Genomic DNA, 12,235 nt, shown 5'->3' on the forward strand with positions numbered 1-12,235 from the left:
TCCCCGTACCCCAATGTCCTTATCCCCAAGGGTCACCCACTGGAGCGAGCCCAAGGCAGGCAATTGACACAAATCTGTCCACCCTGCCGGGCATGGCCTTGTCTTTGTGCACTGGGATGGAGACAGCTGTTGCCTTCTTCCCACAGAGGAGAAGAAGGAGGTCTGGGTGTATTAATTTGCCAAGCTCAGCCACACTCCTGGCAAAGGACCTGCACTGCCCAGCTGGGGCGGCTTCGCTGCTGCCAGGCCTTTTGTTCTGCCTCAGTCTCTCACAGTGGGAGGCAAATGTCTATCCTGGATGTGAGGCTCCTGGCACCTTTCTAGGTGTCCCTCCCAGCTGAGTTGGAGTCTGGAGGTCTGATGCCCTTCCTCATCCACAGCATAGGCCATGCCCAGCACGTGTATCCGTCTGTTTGCAGGAGGTTTCTTCACACAAAAGTCCATCTCTGCGTATGATTATCCTTATCCCAGACCTGGCATGGAGTTGGCTCTTCCTGGAGAGGAGGATGATGGAGAGAAGAACAACGGGGAGGAATGAAAGGATAGAGGCAACCAGGTGATGGAGAGGAATCAGGGAATGGAGAGGAACCAGGGGATAGAGACAAACAAGGTGATGGAGAGGAACCAATGGACGAAGAGGAACCAACTGCTGTGGCTTGGTGGCCTCAGCAGGATTAAACCCTGGCTTGTCTCAGTGGCTGTGGTGGCCTTTTACTGGTGCCAGTAAGGGTCTGAGTTGCCCTTGCTCAGGGTTTTGCCATTGCCTCGGTGATTCCTGTTACTGCTGCACTCTGAAATACCCTGTAGGCCAGTTCGGATGCTGTTCATCCCCTTTTTCTCTCTCCACTTTGCCAGAGAGACCTGGTGCACTTCAAGGACGTAGGTGGGATGCATGTGGAACAATGGGTGGCAGGTTGAATGAACTGTGAGTGAACCAGAGGCCAGATCTCCTCATGCTGAGTCCCTCTGAGATCCCTGCCCTCCCCCAACAGCACTGTCCCCTGTCTGCAGGGTGGGGAGGTGCCAGGCAGCCTCTGACTGGTGGAGGCCAAAATCTCCCTCTCCCCTACGCCGGGTTGCTGTAACTGGGGGTAGGGTTGGGAGAACGATGAGAAGTGGGATGAGGATGAGAAGATGAGGACTGGGGCTTGATGGAGATGAGAGGATGATGAGGAATGCGGGTTGAAGGGTCTCGGCCTCCAGGCTAAACCCCACCAGATTGATGGGGGGGGGATATCTTCTAAAAGATGAATAGTAACAGAAACTGTATGCTAGTCCCGATCTCCAGCCCAAATCCCTTCCACCCCCAAAACATGCACCCCTACCCCCAGCCCGTGGTCTCAAGAAGGTCTCTCTCCTTATTTGCATAAATGACTCCGCCCGCCGCGCGGCCTCTTTAAAGGGCCCTCCCGACGCGGCGCCACCGGCTGCAGCGAAGGGGCGGGGACACGGCGCCGACAGCCAATCAGCACGCGGCGTTTTCCGCGGGAAATCCGAATTTCGCGGCACGGGTTTTGGCGCTTAAAAAAAAAAACGGAAAAAAAAAAAAACGGAAAAAAAAAAAAAAAAAAAAAAAGAGGAGCGCTCGGGGGCGGGCGCGATCCGGCGGGAGCGGAGCCGGGCGCGGGGGTCCCGGCCCAGGCGGGGCCGTGCTCCGGCCGCCCCGGCCTCATACGGCTCCAGTGCAGCTGATTTTTGGGGCCGAAAGCGAATTTTCCGCCGATTTCGGCGGCATCGCAGCCGCATTCTTCTCTGCAGGTTTTTCGGGGGGAAATTGGGGACTGGCCAGTGGCATCGCCCCCCGGAACGCCTCCCCGCTCCCCCAAAATGGCACGGCTGAGATTGTGACCCCCTCCCGGCTACGGAATCGCGGGGTGCTCCTGCCCCCTTCCCCGGGCCGGGCTTCTTGGAAAGGACTTTGCAATGCTGCGGCTCCCCAGGGGAGTGTCCCCCGCTCCGGGGAGGGGGGGTACCGCCCTCCCGCCCCCCCCTCCCCACCACCACCCGAAGAAGGTCACGCCAGTGATGGGCTCCTGTGATCTGGGGGCTTCCAGGCTGGGCAGCTCCCCATTATCCACAGGCTGTTTCATCCAGGGCTACACGCCAGCAGCTGTCAGCGGCCCCGCTTCCCGGGGCGGGTGTCTCTGCGACACCCCCCAAGGCCCCGAGCTCAGGACCCTCTGTTCAGCCTCGGCGGGACGGCTGCCGGTAAGATGTCTGCATTCCGTCTCTTCCCCCGGGCATCGCTTTGGGGGCACGGGAGGCTGGGGATGGTGCTGGGGGGGAGCTAGGAGTGGGTGACCCCTGGATGTACAGTCCCCTCCCTTCCAAATTTTGCAGCTTATATTGGAGTCTAGTGTGTCTTTCTGGGAGTGGGGGAGGGTGAGGTCTGAAATCAGAAGTCGCAGTGAAATGGCTCAGATGTTTCTCAACTTCCCCTCGCCTCTTCATACCCGCGGCTCTGGCTTCCGCTTCTTGGCCTTTTTCGGCCTCTTTTCCTCTCTCCAGCTTGCAAAAACTCCGGGTTGTGCCTCAACACCCGGTCAGCAATCCTAGGCCGTTTGACAAGTCCTTTCTACGGTGGGGAAATGAGGAGTGGGTACAGGCAGAGCCCCTGCCTGCTCTGGGCGGGGGGCACCAGCCCTGCCCACTGGCTCTCCCCACTTTGGAGCTGTGACCGCTGGGGTCACTCGGGGAAGTGGGGGAACACGGGACAGGGGTGCTACAGCGTTGCTTTCCAAGCGTGGTTTTGCCCGTGGTTATAGTGAGCCTGGCAATGGCTGTTTTTTGTGGGTGGTCTCATCCCCCATGGATCACCCCAAGGCTTTGTAGCTCAGACCCTGATGCTGGGAGTTGTGTAGGGGGTTGCTGTCCCGTATCCCTGTCGCCAAGCCGTGGGGTCACGGCTGTGTTTACAAAGCCCAACACTGAGCTATAAAGCTAGCCCTAAACAGAGAAACTGAGGCCCAAGTCGAGTGCTAGCCCCGTGCCCATTGTCAGGGCACACAGGAGGCTCTGCCCAGCCTGTCCCTGCTCCCGGAGGGCCCCCTCCGAGTCCCCGGCCCGTCGCCCCCGCTGGCAGCTGGCCTTTAATTCCTGCCTGCTCCAGCCTGGGCACACATCCAGCCCTCACTGTGAGCCTCTGTTCTCTTCGGTCCTGGGAGGGATCCCAGACCCCAGTAACACCGATGTAGTTTTCCCAAAGCTTGATTTATTTATTTATTCTCTTCCCCCCTCCCCCACTCTTTTCCCAATCGCTGATGCTCGGTGCCAGCTGGGGACATTGCCGCGGCGGGGGGGGGGAGAAGGGAGTGTCTTTGCTTCCCCCTTTGTGCCATGGCTGGATGCGGCCGTTTCGAGTCCCATCCCGAGGGACTTCGGGGACCACCTGTCTCCTCTCCGGCCTCTTTGTCTCCGAACCGCGTGAGACATCCTGCACCGCCGGGGTCTGTTGTTTAAGAAGACACCATCACTGATTGTTGCCCCCTCCCTTGAAAACACCCCACAGACTCCCAGTACCATTTCTGTGGATGTGCAGAGCTGGTTTTGAGCTAATGGCCCCTTTGTCAGCATCATCATCACCCACTCCAGTGCTCAGGGTACTCCTTCCTGCCGCTGTCCCCTAAATGTGGCCGGGGAGGGGACGGGCTTGTGTGACACTTGGGAACATGAAGTGCTTGTCTTTAAGTGACACCTGGGATCTAGAGGTTTTGGGCTAACGGCCTCTTTGTCATGACCACCATCATCATCATCATCATCATCATCACCCACACAAGGACATGTTCCGGGTGCTGCTGCTCACAACCGTCCCTTGAACAGGGTCCGGGGGGGCTCATGTGACAATTGGGAACATGATGTGCTCCTCTATCCCCCTTGGTCGCAAGGACAGGCATCTCCCCGTGTCCCCATCTCACTTCCCGCTGCCATTATCCCATTCGCGGTGCTGAAGATAGTTTCCAGCCCCGGTATGGCACTCGCAGCCCTGACAGCTGGGGTTCCTGCTGCACACACCCTGTTTATGGCACAACCTTTGTGCGCAAAGCCGAGGCAACCAGATACAAGCCTTTCCTCCCAATTCTCAAGCAGGGCAATTGCAGCCGCTCCCACCGGCTTTGTGCCACATGAGTGATCTGGGATCACATGAAGGAGCCTATCACCCCGAGGGAAAGCAGGATGAGTTGTCTCTCATGGTCTAAAAAAGCCTTACATTTACCATACCTTCTGATTTGAGGGTTCTGGGTAATGAAATGCATTTTCCTCCAGGGAAAATGTGTGTTTTGGAGTGGTTTTAGCCCATGCCAATCCTGTCGTGTTTGCCCATCTCTGGTTTCTACAGGGGCTGTGGAGTCTCTACAGGGACTTAGGACTATGCAAGAGCACTGGAGAGAGGGGTGTTTCTGCTGTGGGTTCCCGGGTCCCCACCCTGAACAAGGGCGTCCAGAGTCCACTGTGGTTCTGTATGGGCTGGCAGGGCTGAGCTGTCTGTGCAAAGAGCACCCAAGAGTGGCAGCCCCTGTGGGTGCTGGGTTGCGAGAGAACCTACTTAGCAGCACCCCAGACTCTACAGGGGTGACATCATCTCATCCCACCTTGATCTCATCAAAGGGTTCTGTGCATGGGCAAAAGGGGGGATTTTTGGGGGAGGGATGGGTGGGGAAGTGGTGATTGTGCTGCTGCCCTTGGAGGGGGCTTTTTTGGCTATGGCTTTTAAAGCCACTGTTCCTCTCTACCGGGGAACATCTCCCAGGATAGGGCTATTGGAGGGGATGCAGATGTCGGCTGCTCCCCAGAGCAGGGAGCAAGCAGTACCCGGGGTGAGGGTACTGCCTTCTTTCCCAGTTCAGGGTGGTCTCACTGTCCCCCAAATCTGGGATCATCTCGTGCCCTACTAGCCCTCAGCCACTCCAAGGAAGTGGAGGCTGCACCTGTGGGGGTCCAGCCCCTTGGCACAAGCAAGCCGAGGATCCTGGAGTGCCCCTCGGCTCTCCACCAGCTCTGAGCGCCCAACCCCAGGCGCTTCGTTCCCACGCCCCCGTGGGGGCAGTGGAGCTGGTAAAAGGGGGAATGGGGGGGAGCCCCATAAAGGGCCGGGCGGAGCCTGGGCAAGCCCGGAGAAGGCAGCGGATGCTGTTGAAAGGGAAGGTTGGCAGGAGGAGCCCCCTGCGGGGGGGCTCAGGGATGCTCTGATGCATGGGCTGGGTGCAGGGTGTAGCCCCTGGCGCCAGGGCTGGGCTCAGGGCTGCTTGGCAGGCAGAGCTGGCCGGGGGCCCAGCCTGCCCCCTCACTGCCTTATATACCCCCAATATTTTGGGGTCAAGCCTGATTTCCCACCCCCACCATCATACTGGGGTGTAGATGGTGTGTTCCCACATCCTGAGGAGCCGTGGCTGGGGGCTGGCAAGTGGCATGGGGTGGTCCTGCCGTGTCTTGGTGGGGGGTCTTTGGGTTTGGTCCCTGCTTACCTACCTACTCTGGTTCGTCCCAACCCCCTCTCCCAGTGCTGGTAGGGTGCTAGGATCCCCTCGCTGTGTCCCACTCAGCTGTTGAGTGCCTAATCCTGCCCGGCTCAGAGGATGGCAGCTGGGTCACAGGAGGGAGCCCCTTGCTGATGTGGCCCAGAACTCAGGGTCCTGCCAACTCTGAGCCCACCAAGCCCCCACCCCCCAAAACTGCACCTGGAGAAGCGGGTGTCTCCCTATATCCCCTCCTACACAGCGAGGGGGGGGATTCAGGGGGTTTGGAGATGTCTGGAAACACCAGGACCTGCTGTGGGTTGCTCCGTGACTCAGTTTCCCCATTGCTTGGGGCAGGTGGGGTGCAGCTGACCTCCGCAACAGTGATGGGAACATAGAGTGGCCATGGCCATCCATGCCGGAGAAGCAAGGTATACCAGCAGGGGTGGGGGGCCAGGGTGATGCCCGCCCTCCCGTGCTGGCAGCTGGATAGGGTCTTATTTGAGGCAGGTCTTTCCCATGCACTCAGCATTAACCGTTGTGCTGCCGGCAGCTCCGGGGCAGATCCGGGGGCACGAGGCTGGGGTTGGAGGCAAGTTCACTGGGAAAAACCTGCTCGGGGAAGGGTGGGAGGGAACAGATTCCCACAGGAGCTCGGGACCAACCTGGCTCCCTGGGGGGGTGGAAAACAGCCCCTGGCGCCTCTCCCACCTGCCCCCTCAGGTGGGAACGAGGCCGAGGTGCCCAACCCTTCCCTGCAAAGTGTGTTGTGCTCCCAAGGGAGCCGCTGTCAGAGCCGGCACAGGGACCTGGGTGCCATGCGGGATGTACTGGGGGAGACCCTGTGGGACAGCCTGGCCTGGGAGCAGGTACTGGGGCAGGGGGCAGGGTCGATATGGGGCTGGGGGGCTGCTTTCTACTGCTGAGCCAGAGCGTTCCCCCCCAAATGACCCCGTGCATGTTTGTGGGTGTGGAGGGGTCCTGGGGGATTTGTTTGCATTGGTGGGGGGTTGGTGACACCCTCCAGTTCTCCTGTGAATTTACTCTGCTGCACTTTTCCCTGGATCCCTTCCACCCAAGTGCTGCTTGGGGTTCCTTGAGGGGGATTTCAAGGAGCTGCTTGCCCTGGTGAGGGGACAGCAGGTGCAGGGATGTTTGTCTCCTCTCCCAGAACCCAGCATACCCCCCCTCACCCATTTCCCTACCGCTGGGTACATATGTCCAGGGGTCCCAGGGGGCACGGAACCTGGCTGGTCCCAGGTGTGCTGGTGGCAGCTGGGTGCCCTCAGCTGCCTCAGCCATGACCCAGGTGGCAGAGAGGAAGTGAAATCCTGCACCCCAGTGAGCCAGCTGGCAGGGTGGGAGGTGAGGATCTGGCTTCGGAGCTGCTGTATTCACAGGAGCCCTGCCGGGACCTGGGGATGAGGGGAAATCCCGGTGGGTTCCCTGTGACTGCCAGGGTGTGCAGGAAGCCCTAGGGGACCCCTCATCTCCTCTCCATCTAGTTCTTCCAGCGGCCTCTCACACTGCTGGATGCTGCTGTGCCCCTTCCCCAAAGGAGTACTGCAACTGGACGAGCCTTTTGCAGGATTCCCCCACAACAGGATGGGGCACCCAGGGCTTGGCTGGTGGCCCTGGGGGGCGGATCTAGGGAACTCAAAGGGGTGTCTGACTTGGCCACAATACAGGGTTTTCTCTTGTGTTCCAGGCCAAGAGGAAGCTGGACCTGGAGGGCCCCGAATTTCGCACGCCCAAGGGGAAGAGCAGGACACTGGCACAGGTCCCCAGCCCCAGGAGTAAGTGATGCAGGGTGAGATGGGGCAGGGGAATCTTGGGGGAGCAGACCCCACTTCTCTTCCCTCTTAGAACCATGTCCCCTCTACCACTATCTCATGTCACCTCCAGCCCACATCACACACTAAGGAGAGGATGGATGGGATCTCTCAAGTCCAGCCCAGTGATACCTCTGTCCCATGGACCTGGCTAAGGAGAGGATGGAGAGGTCTCTTGTCTCCAACCCAATGTAACCTCTGCCCACATCCGACACTAAAGAAAGGAAAACGTGGTCCCTTCATGTCTAGCCCCATGTCACCTCCATCCCACATCCCAAAGTAAGGAAAGGATGGAGGGGTCTCTTGTTTCCTCACAGCCCCCAAGTCTCCCGGGGAGAAGACTCGCTACGACACCTCACTGGGGCTGCTCACCAAAAAATTCATCTGTTTGCTGAACGAGTCTCCCGACGGTGTTGTGGATCTGAACCGGGCTGCTGAGGTGCTGGAGGTCCAGAAACGTCGCATCTACGACATCACCAACGTACTGGAGGGCATCCAGCTCATCCGCAAGAAATCCAAGAACCACATCCAGTGGATGTAAGTGATGCTGGGCAGCTGAAAATGGGACACAGGGATGGAGTAGGGTGGTGGACACGTGGCTTGGAGGCACGTAGGATGTGCTGTGCCATCACTCAGATGCCATCTCCATTGGCAGGGGGACAGGGATCTTTGAAGACACAGCGATGGTGGCGAAGCAACAAGTGCTGTGTGGGGAACTGGCTGAACTGTCTAGGACAGAGAAGATGCTGGACCAGCTCATGGAGGACTGTGCCCTGGAGATCCAGCAGCTGGCTGACAATGAGACCAACCAGAGATATCCTTGCTGAGGGAAATGGGAGGGAAGGCAGGGTCTTGGAGACTCCTCTGAGCCTCTTCTCCTCCAGCTGGATTCCCCTCGGGTTGGGGGATGCTTGGGGGGATGCGAGGGTTGATGTCCTGCTTGCAGCCCCTTCTTTTCCTATACCTCATCCCTGTCTACGCTGGCATACGTCACCTACCAGGACCTCCGTGCCATCAGCAGTTTCCAGGAGCAGACGGTGATTGCCGTGAAGGCTCCCCCTGAGACGCAGCTGGAGGTGCCAGACTTCAGCCAGGTGTGTGTGGATCCTGCTGGATCTGTGCCACACTTGTTGGGTCCCTCTGGGATGTCCCAAGGACACAGCCCTGCATTACCCTGGGTGGTTTTGGGGTGTCTCCACAGGGCTGTTTGGCCCTGAGCTAGTCCTTCAAGGGTTGCCATGCCCCATCTGGACCCCTCATGGGTTGGGGGTAATGGAGTGGGATATGGGTGACCTTCTGGGTGCCCCCCTGAGCCTTACTCTGCCCTCCCAGGAGAACTTCCAGCTCCATCTGAAGAGCACCAATGGCCCCATCGAGGTGTACCTCTGCCCAGAGGAGATCACAGAGGAAAGCCCTACCAAGGAGCACCCTGTCCCCTCTGCTTCCACCTCCCCACAGGACCACCACGTACCCCTTTCCCTGCCAAACAGTTCCCCATCAGCCACACAGCCACCCCACCCCACCTCTCAGAGCTGGGGGGGCACAGGAACTCCTCTCTCACCCCCGTCTCTGCCTCTCCCCATCCAGGGGGGACCCAGCTCACTGCTGGAGATGGAGCCTGGGCTCCTGGGTTCCCCTGCCCACCTTCTGCAGCAGACGGAGGACCAGCTGCCCTGCACTCCCTCCCACCTGGACTTGGGACCCTTCGTCACCTTCTCGCCCCCCCTGGAACAGGATGACTATCTCTGGGGGCTTGAGGGTGAGGGTGTCACAGACCTCTTTGAGACATATGACTTGGGGGACCTGCTGAAGCACTGAGTGTACCCCCAGTCCCCACTGCCTTTGTTCCCTCTGGCCACTTGTGTCCTGAGTGCGTGGAATCAGTGTGGGGTGACTGGAGAGATTTGGGTATGTTGGGGAGCACTGGGTCTTCTGAGGATGGGAGGGAGAGGGGGACTTGAGTTGCTCACCCAGTGTGGCATCTCTGCACTCTCCTGGGTTGGTTGTCACCTCACTGGGCTCTGGGAGTGCCCTGGGATCCATCCAGGACCCATCCCAGCATCCCCTCATAAATCCATGGGGCGCCAATGCTTCCTACCATAACCCCCCACCACCGTGGGGGTGGTGGTGGACTGGGAGTGCCTTTGGGTGCCCCAGATGGGTTAGGGGCACCCTTGGGTGGCAGAGAAACCTCTGCCCAGAGTGGGCTGTGTCATGTTTTGGGGTCACTCCAGTTGCTCCTCAGTTAAACTGGTTCTTCATGGTCACAACAGGTCATTTCCAGTGGCATTTTCCCCCCCACGGCTGGAATATCCTTAAAATAATATTGAGACAGCAAAGCTGAAGTCACCTTTGGGTGAGGGAAGGATGAAGCTCACGTGTCTCCGGCAAATCTCTGGCCAGGACATGGAGCCATATTCCCTGAGGGGCTGCAGCCTCTGCCCCAGTCCACACCAGCTCCCTCCCGCCTCTTGGAGCTACTGGTGCTGGGAGTATCTAAAGTGGAATGTACTGGGAAGAGGTATGCCTGGAGGAGGCAATGACCTGCAGGGAGGGGCTTGGGACAAGCCCTGGGACGTGATGTAGGATAGGGTTTTTAACTGTGCCATTCCTTGCAAAATACCTGTAATTATTGCACTGTATTTATCTGGGTCCCCCTCTTTGGTGTGGGGCTGGGAGGAGTTGGATTTGTCAATGGGTTTATTTAAGTTGTCCTTCCTTGGGTTGTTGGTGCTCCTGTAGGTTGGCTCAAGAGATGGTGTGGGTGAGAATGTATTTTGGCCTGGAAAAACTTGTGGCACTTGATGTCTTCTGCCCAGGAGGGGTTGAAATAAAATAAAATTGTGGAGTTATAAAGGGCTGTTTTCCTCTAAGCAGCAAAATGCTGGAATGGTTTGGGAGGAGGGAGGAGCTGAGCTGGTTTTGATCCTATTTTCAGGGTAAAATGGCCTGTTTTGGGGCTTTTTAGCTGGCCAGCCTGCTCTGTAGGCACTTGTGGAGAAGGGGGTTGAGATGAAGCTTTGACTGGAATGACAACGATAGGTCTAATCTGCTCAGGTTGGTGATTTCCAGCCCAAATCTGGCTGGGATGAGCCTTTGCCTGAGCTACAGTCCCTTCACCCAGGAGTGTGGGAAAAGCCCCAGGGCTGGGGGTCAGCTCCCTGTGGATCTTGAGGCTGGATGGGCTTGTGCACCCCGATGTGGGGTCTGCAGAGCAAGATCCTTTGGGAGCTGTATCCATGTAAGGTCCTTCCCCATGTGTTACCTGTCATTCTGTGACCTGGGAATGCTACCAAGTGCTGGTGGCAAAATGATGGTCAGTGGTACCAGGTGATGTCCTGTGGCATGTGGTGGTGGGCGGTGGTACCCAAGTGATTTCTGGTGGTACCCAATGATGGCTGGTGGTACCTGGTGTTCATTGGTACTAAGTGACACCTGGTGGTACTCAGGGATGTCTGAAGGTACCTGGGGATGTTTCCTACCTGGAGTTGTGGCACATGTTAGCGTTGCATAGTTCGTCTGGTGGTGTGGAGGAAGAGGAGGAGGAGAACCCCGGGCCAGGTGAGCCGAGCGAGGGGCACAGAGTCCCCATCCCCCGCGGGGGCGAGGAGATGTCCCCGGGCGATTTGCACACACCCCCCCACCCCCCCACGCAGTCCCCAGGCCAGCCAGGAGGTGGCAGGGCCACACCAGCCAAGGGACCGGAGGGACCCGTTGATCCCAACCCCTCCTGCTCCAGTCCTGCCGGGGCCGCAGCTTTTTAACCCTCTGTCTGCCAGAGCCCTGCGGAGGGAGATGTCCCGGGAGCTCGGAAGATGTTGGGTCTCCCCAAACTGCGGGAGAAACCTTGGGGTCCCCTGCTGGTCTGTGCCAGAGGAGTGGAACCTTTCAAGCGTGGCCGTTCACTCAAGGCTTGTGATGGCTCTTCCTGTATCCCAGTCCCCCTCAGCACCCCAGTAACAGTGAGTTTAGAGGAGGGCTTGGGCTGGCCCTGGTTAGGCACTGACCTGATTTTTACTGAGCCCCACTCTTGACTCAGTAAAAGAGTCGAGGGTCTGTCACCCCCTAATCCACCGTGGGTGAGGGGTGCAAGGGGCAGGGGGGGAGGTCTGCAAAGCCCCCTTGCACCCATGTCGGCCTCTCTCATGGCAAACCAGCCCCAGTAAGGCTTTCTGCTCCTTTCTGTTCCAGTTTGTCACCAGCCCCAGCCCTGCAGTGGGATGTGCTCAGTGTCTGTTCAACCTCATTGCCTGCTCCTGAGGTGTCCCGGCTTCCCCATCCTCCGGGAAGAACAAATAAACACGAATGGGACACCAAATTCCACTGAGAGGTGGGACGAATGAGGGGACAGGAGAGGGAACAGAGATTGCCTCCAGCGGGACAAAAAGCCAAGGACTCCAGTAATTATGCCCTGTCCAAGGATTGTCCCCTCGGGATCCTAGGAAGGGCAGAGTGGGGGTGACCTCCAGTTAAACCGGTGTTTGGAGTAGACTGAGCATAATCCTAAACCATGTGTTTCCATCCCTTACCAAGACGGGGAGAGGTGCTTCCTGGGGTCCCTGGGAGAGGTGGGTACTGAAGTGCTGGCGTGAGACAGGTTCTGGGCGGAGGTGGGTGCTGAAGTCCCTGGGTGCTTGAGTTAGATGGGTGCTAGGTGCCTGGGAAAGGTGGGTGTTGGTGTTAGGGGGGTGCTGCTGCCTGGGGAACGTGGGTCATTTGGATTAGGGAGACACTGGGTGCCTGGGAAAGGTGGGTGCCGGCTGCCGAGGCAAGGCTGGGAGTGCGGATCCACCCAGACCCCAGGGTTTTCTCTTCGTCCCACCACAGCACGGGGGAAGCCCGCACCCGCTACGTCCCGGAACGGGGGTCATGGGAGCGGCTCTCGGGGAGCTCCGCGGCTCTTCGCCTTTAACGCGCGGACGGGCGGGGCCGGCGCGTGACGGCGGAGGG

General features: G+C 58.6%; 1 protein-coding gene across 1 annotated transcript; it reads left to right on the plus strand.

Annotated features, from left to right (window-relative positions):
• The first annotated feature begins 1,536 nt into the window (after positions 1-1,536).
• Positions 1,537-10,128, plus strand: E2F2 (E2F transcription factor 2). The gene is made up of 6 exons (XM_066204608.1): positions 1,537-2,208; positions 7,162-7,249; positions 7,603-7,822; positions 7,941-8,099; positions 8,265-8,379; positions 8,618-10,128. The coding sequence occupies exons 1-6, from the start codon at positions 1,924-1,926 to the stop codon at positions 9,101-9,103; spliced, it is 1,353 nt and encodes a 450-aa protein (XP_066060705.1). The 5' UTR covers positions 1,537-1,923; the 3' UTR covers positions 9,104-10,128.
• Positions 10,129-12,235: the final 2,107 nt, after the last annotated feature.

This window comes from Chamaea fasciata, unplaced genomic scaffold, assembly GCF_029207755.1.
Source record: "Chamaea fasciata isolate MVZ Bird 193981 ecotype frontalis unplaced genomic scaffold, bChaFas1.0.hap1 SCAF_26, whole genome shotgun sequence".
Classification (NCBI taxonomy): domain Eukaryota; kingdom Metazoa; phylum Chordata; class Aves; order Passeriformes; family Sylviidae; genus Chamaea; species Chamaea fasciata.

What these genes read in the sequence shown, in the direction of transcription:
- E2F2 (XM_066204608.1), top strand. Translation starts at nt 1,924, where the DNA reads ATGCTGCGGCTCCCCAGGGGAGTGTCCCCCGCTCCGGGGAGGGGGGGT. An exon ending in CCTCGGCGGGACGGCTGCCG is followed by an intron (nt 2,209 to 7,161) that starts GTAAGATGTCTG and finishes CTTGTGTTCCAG; the next exon opens with GCCAAGAGGAAGCTGGACCT. An exon ending in GACAATGAGACCAACCAGAG is followed by an intron (nt 8,100 to 8,264) that starts ATATCCTTGCTG and finishes ATCCCTGTCTAC; the next exon opens with GCTGGCATACGTCACCTACC.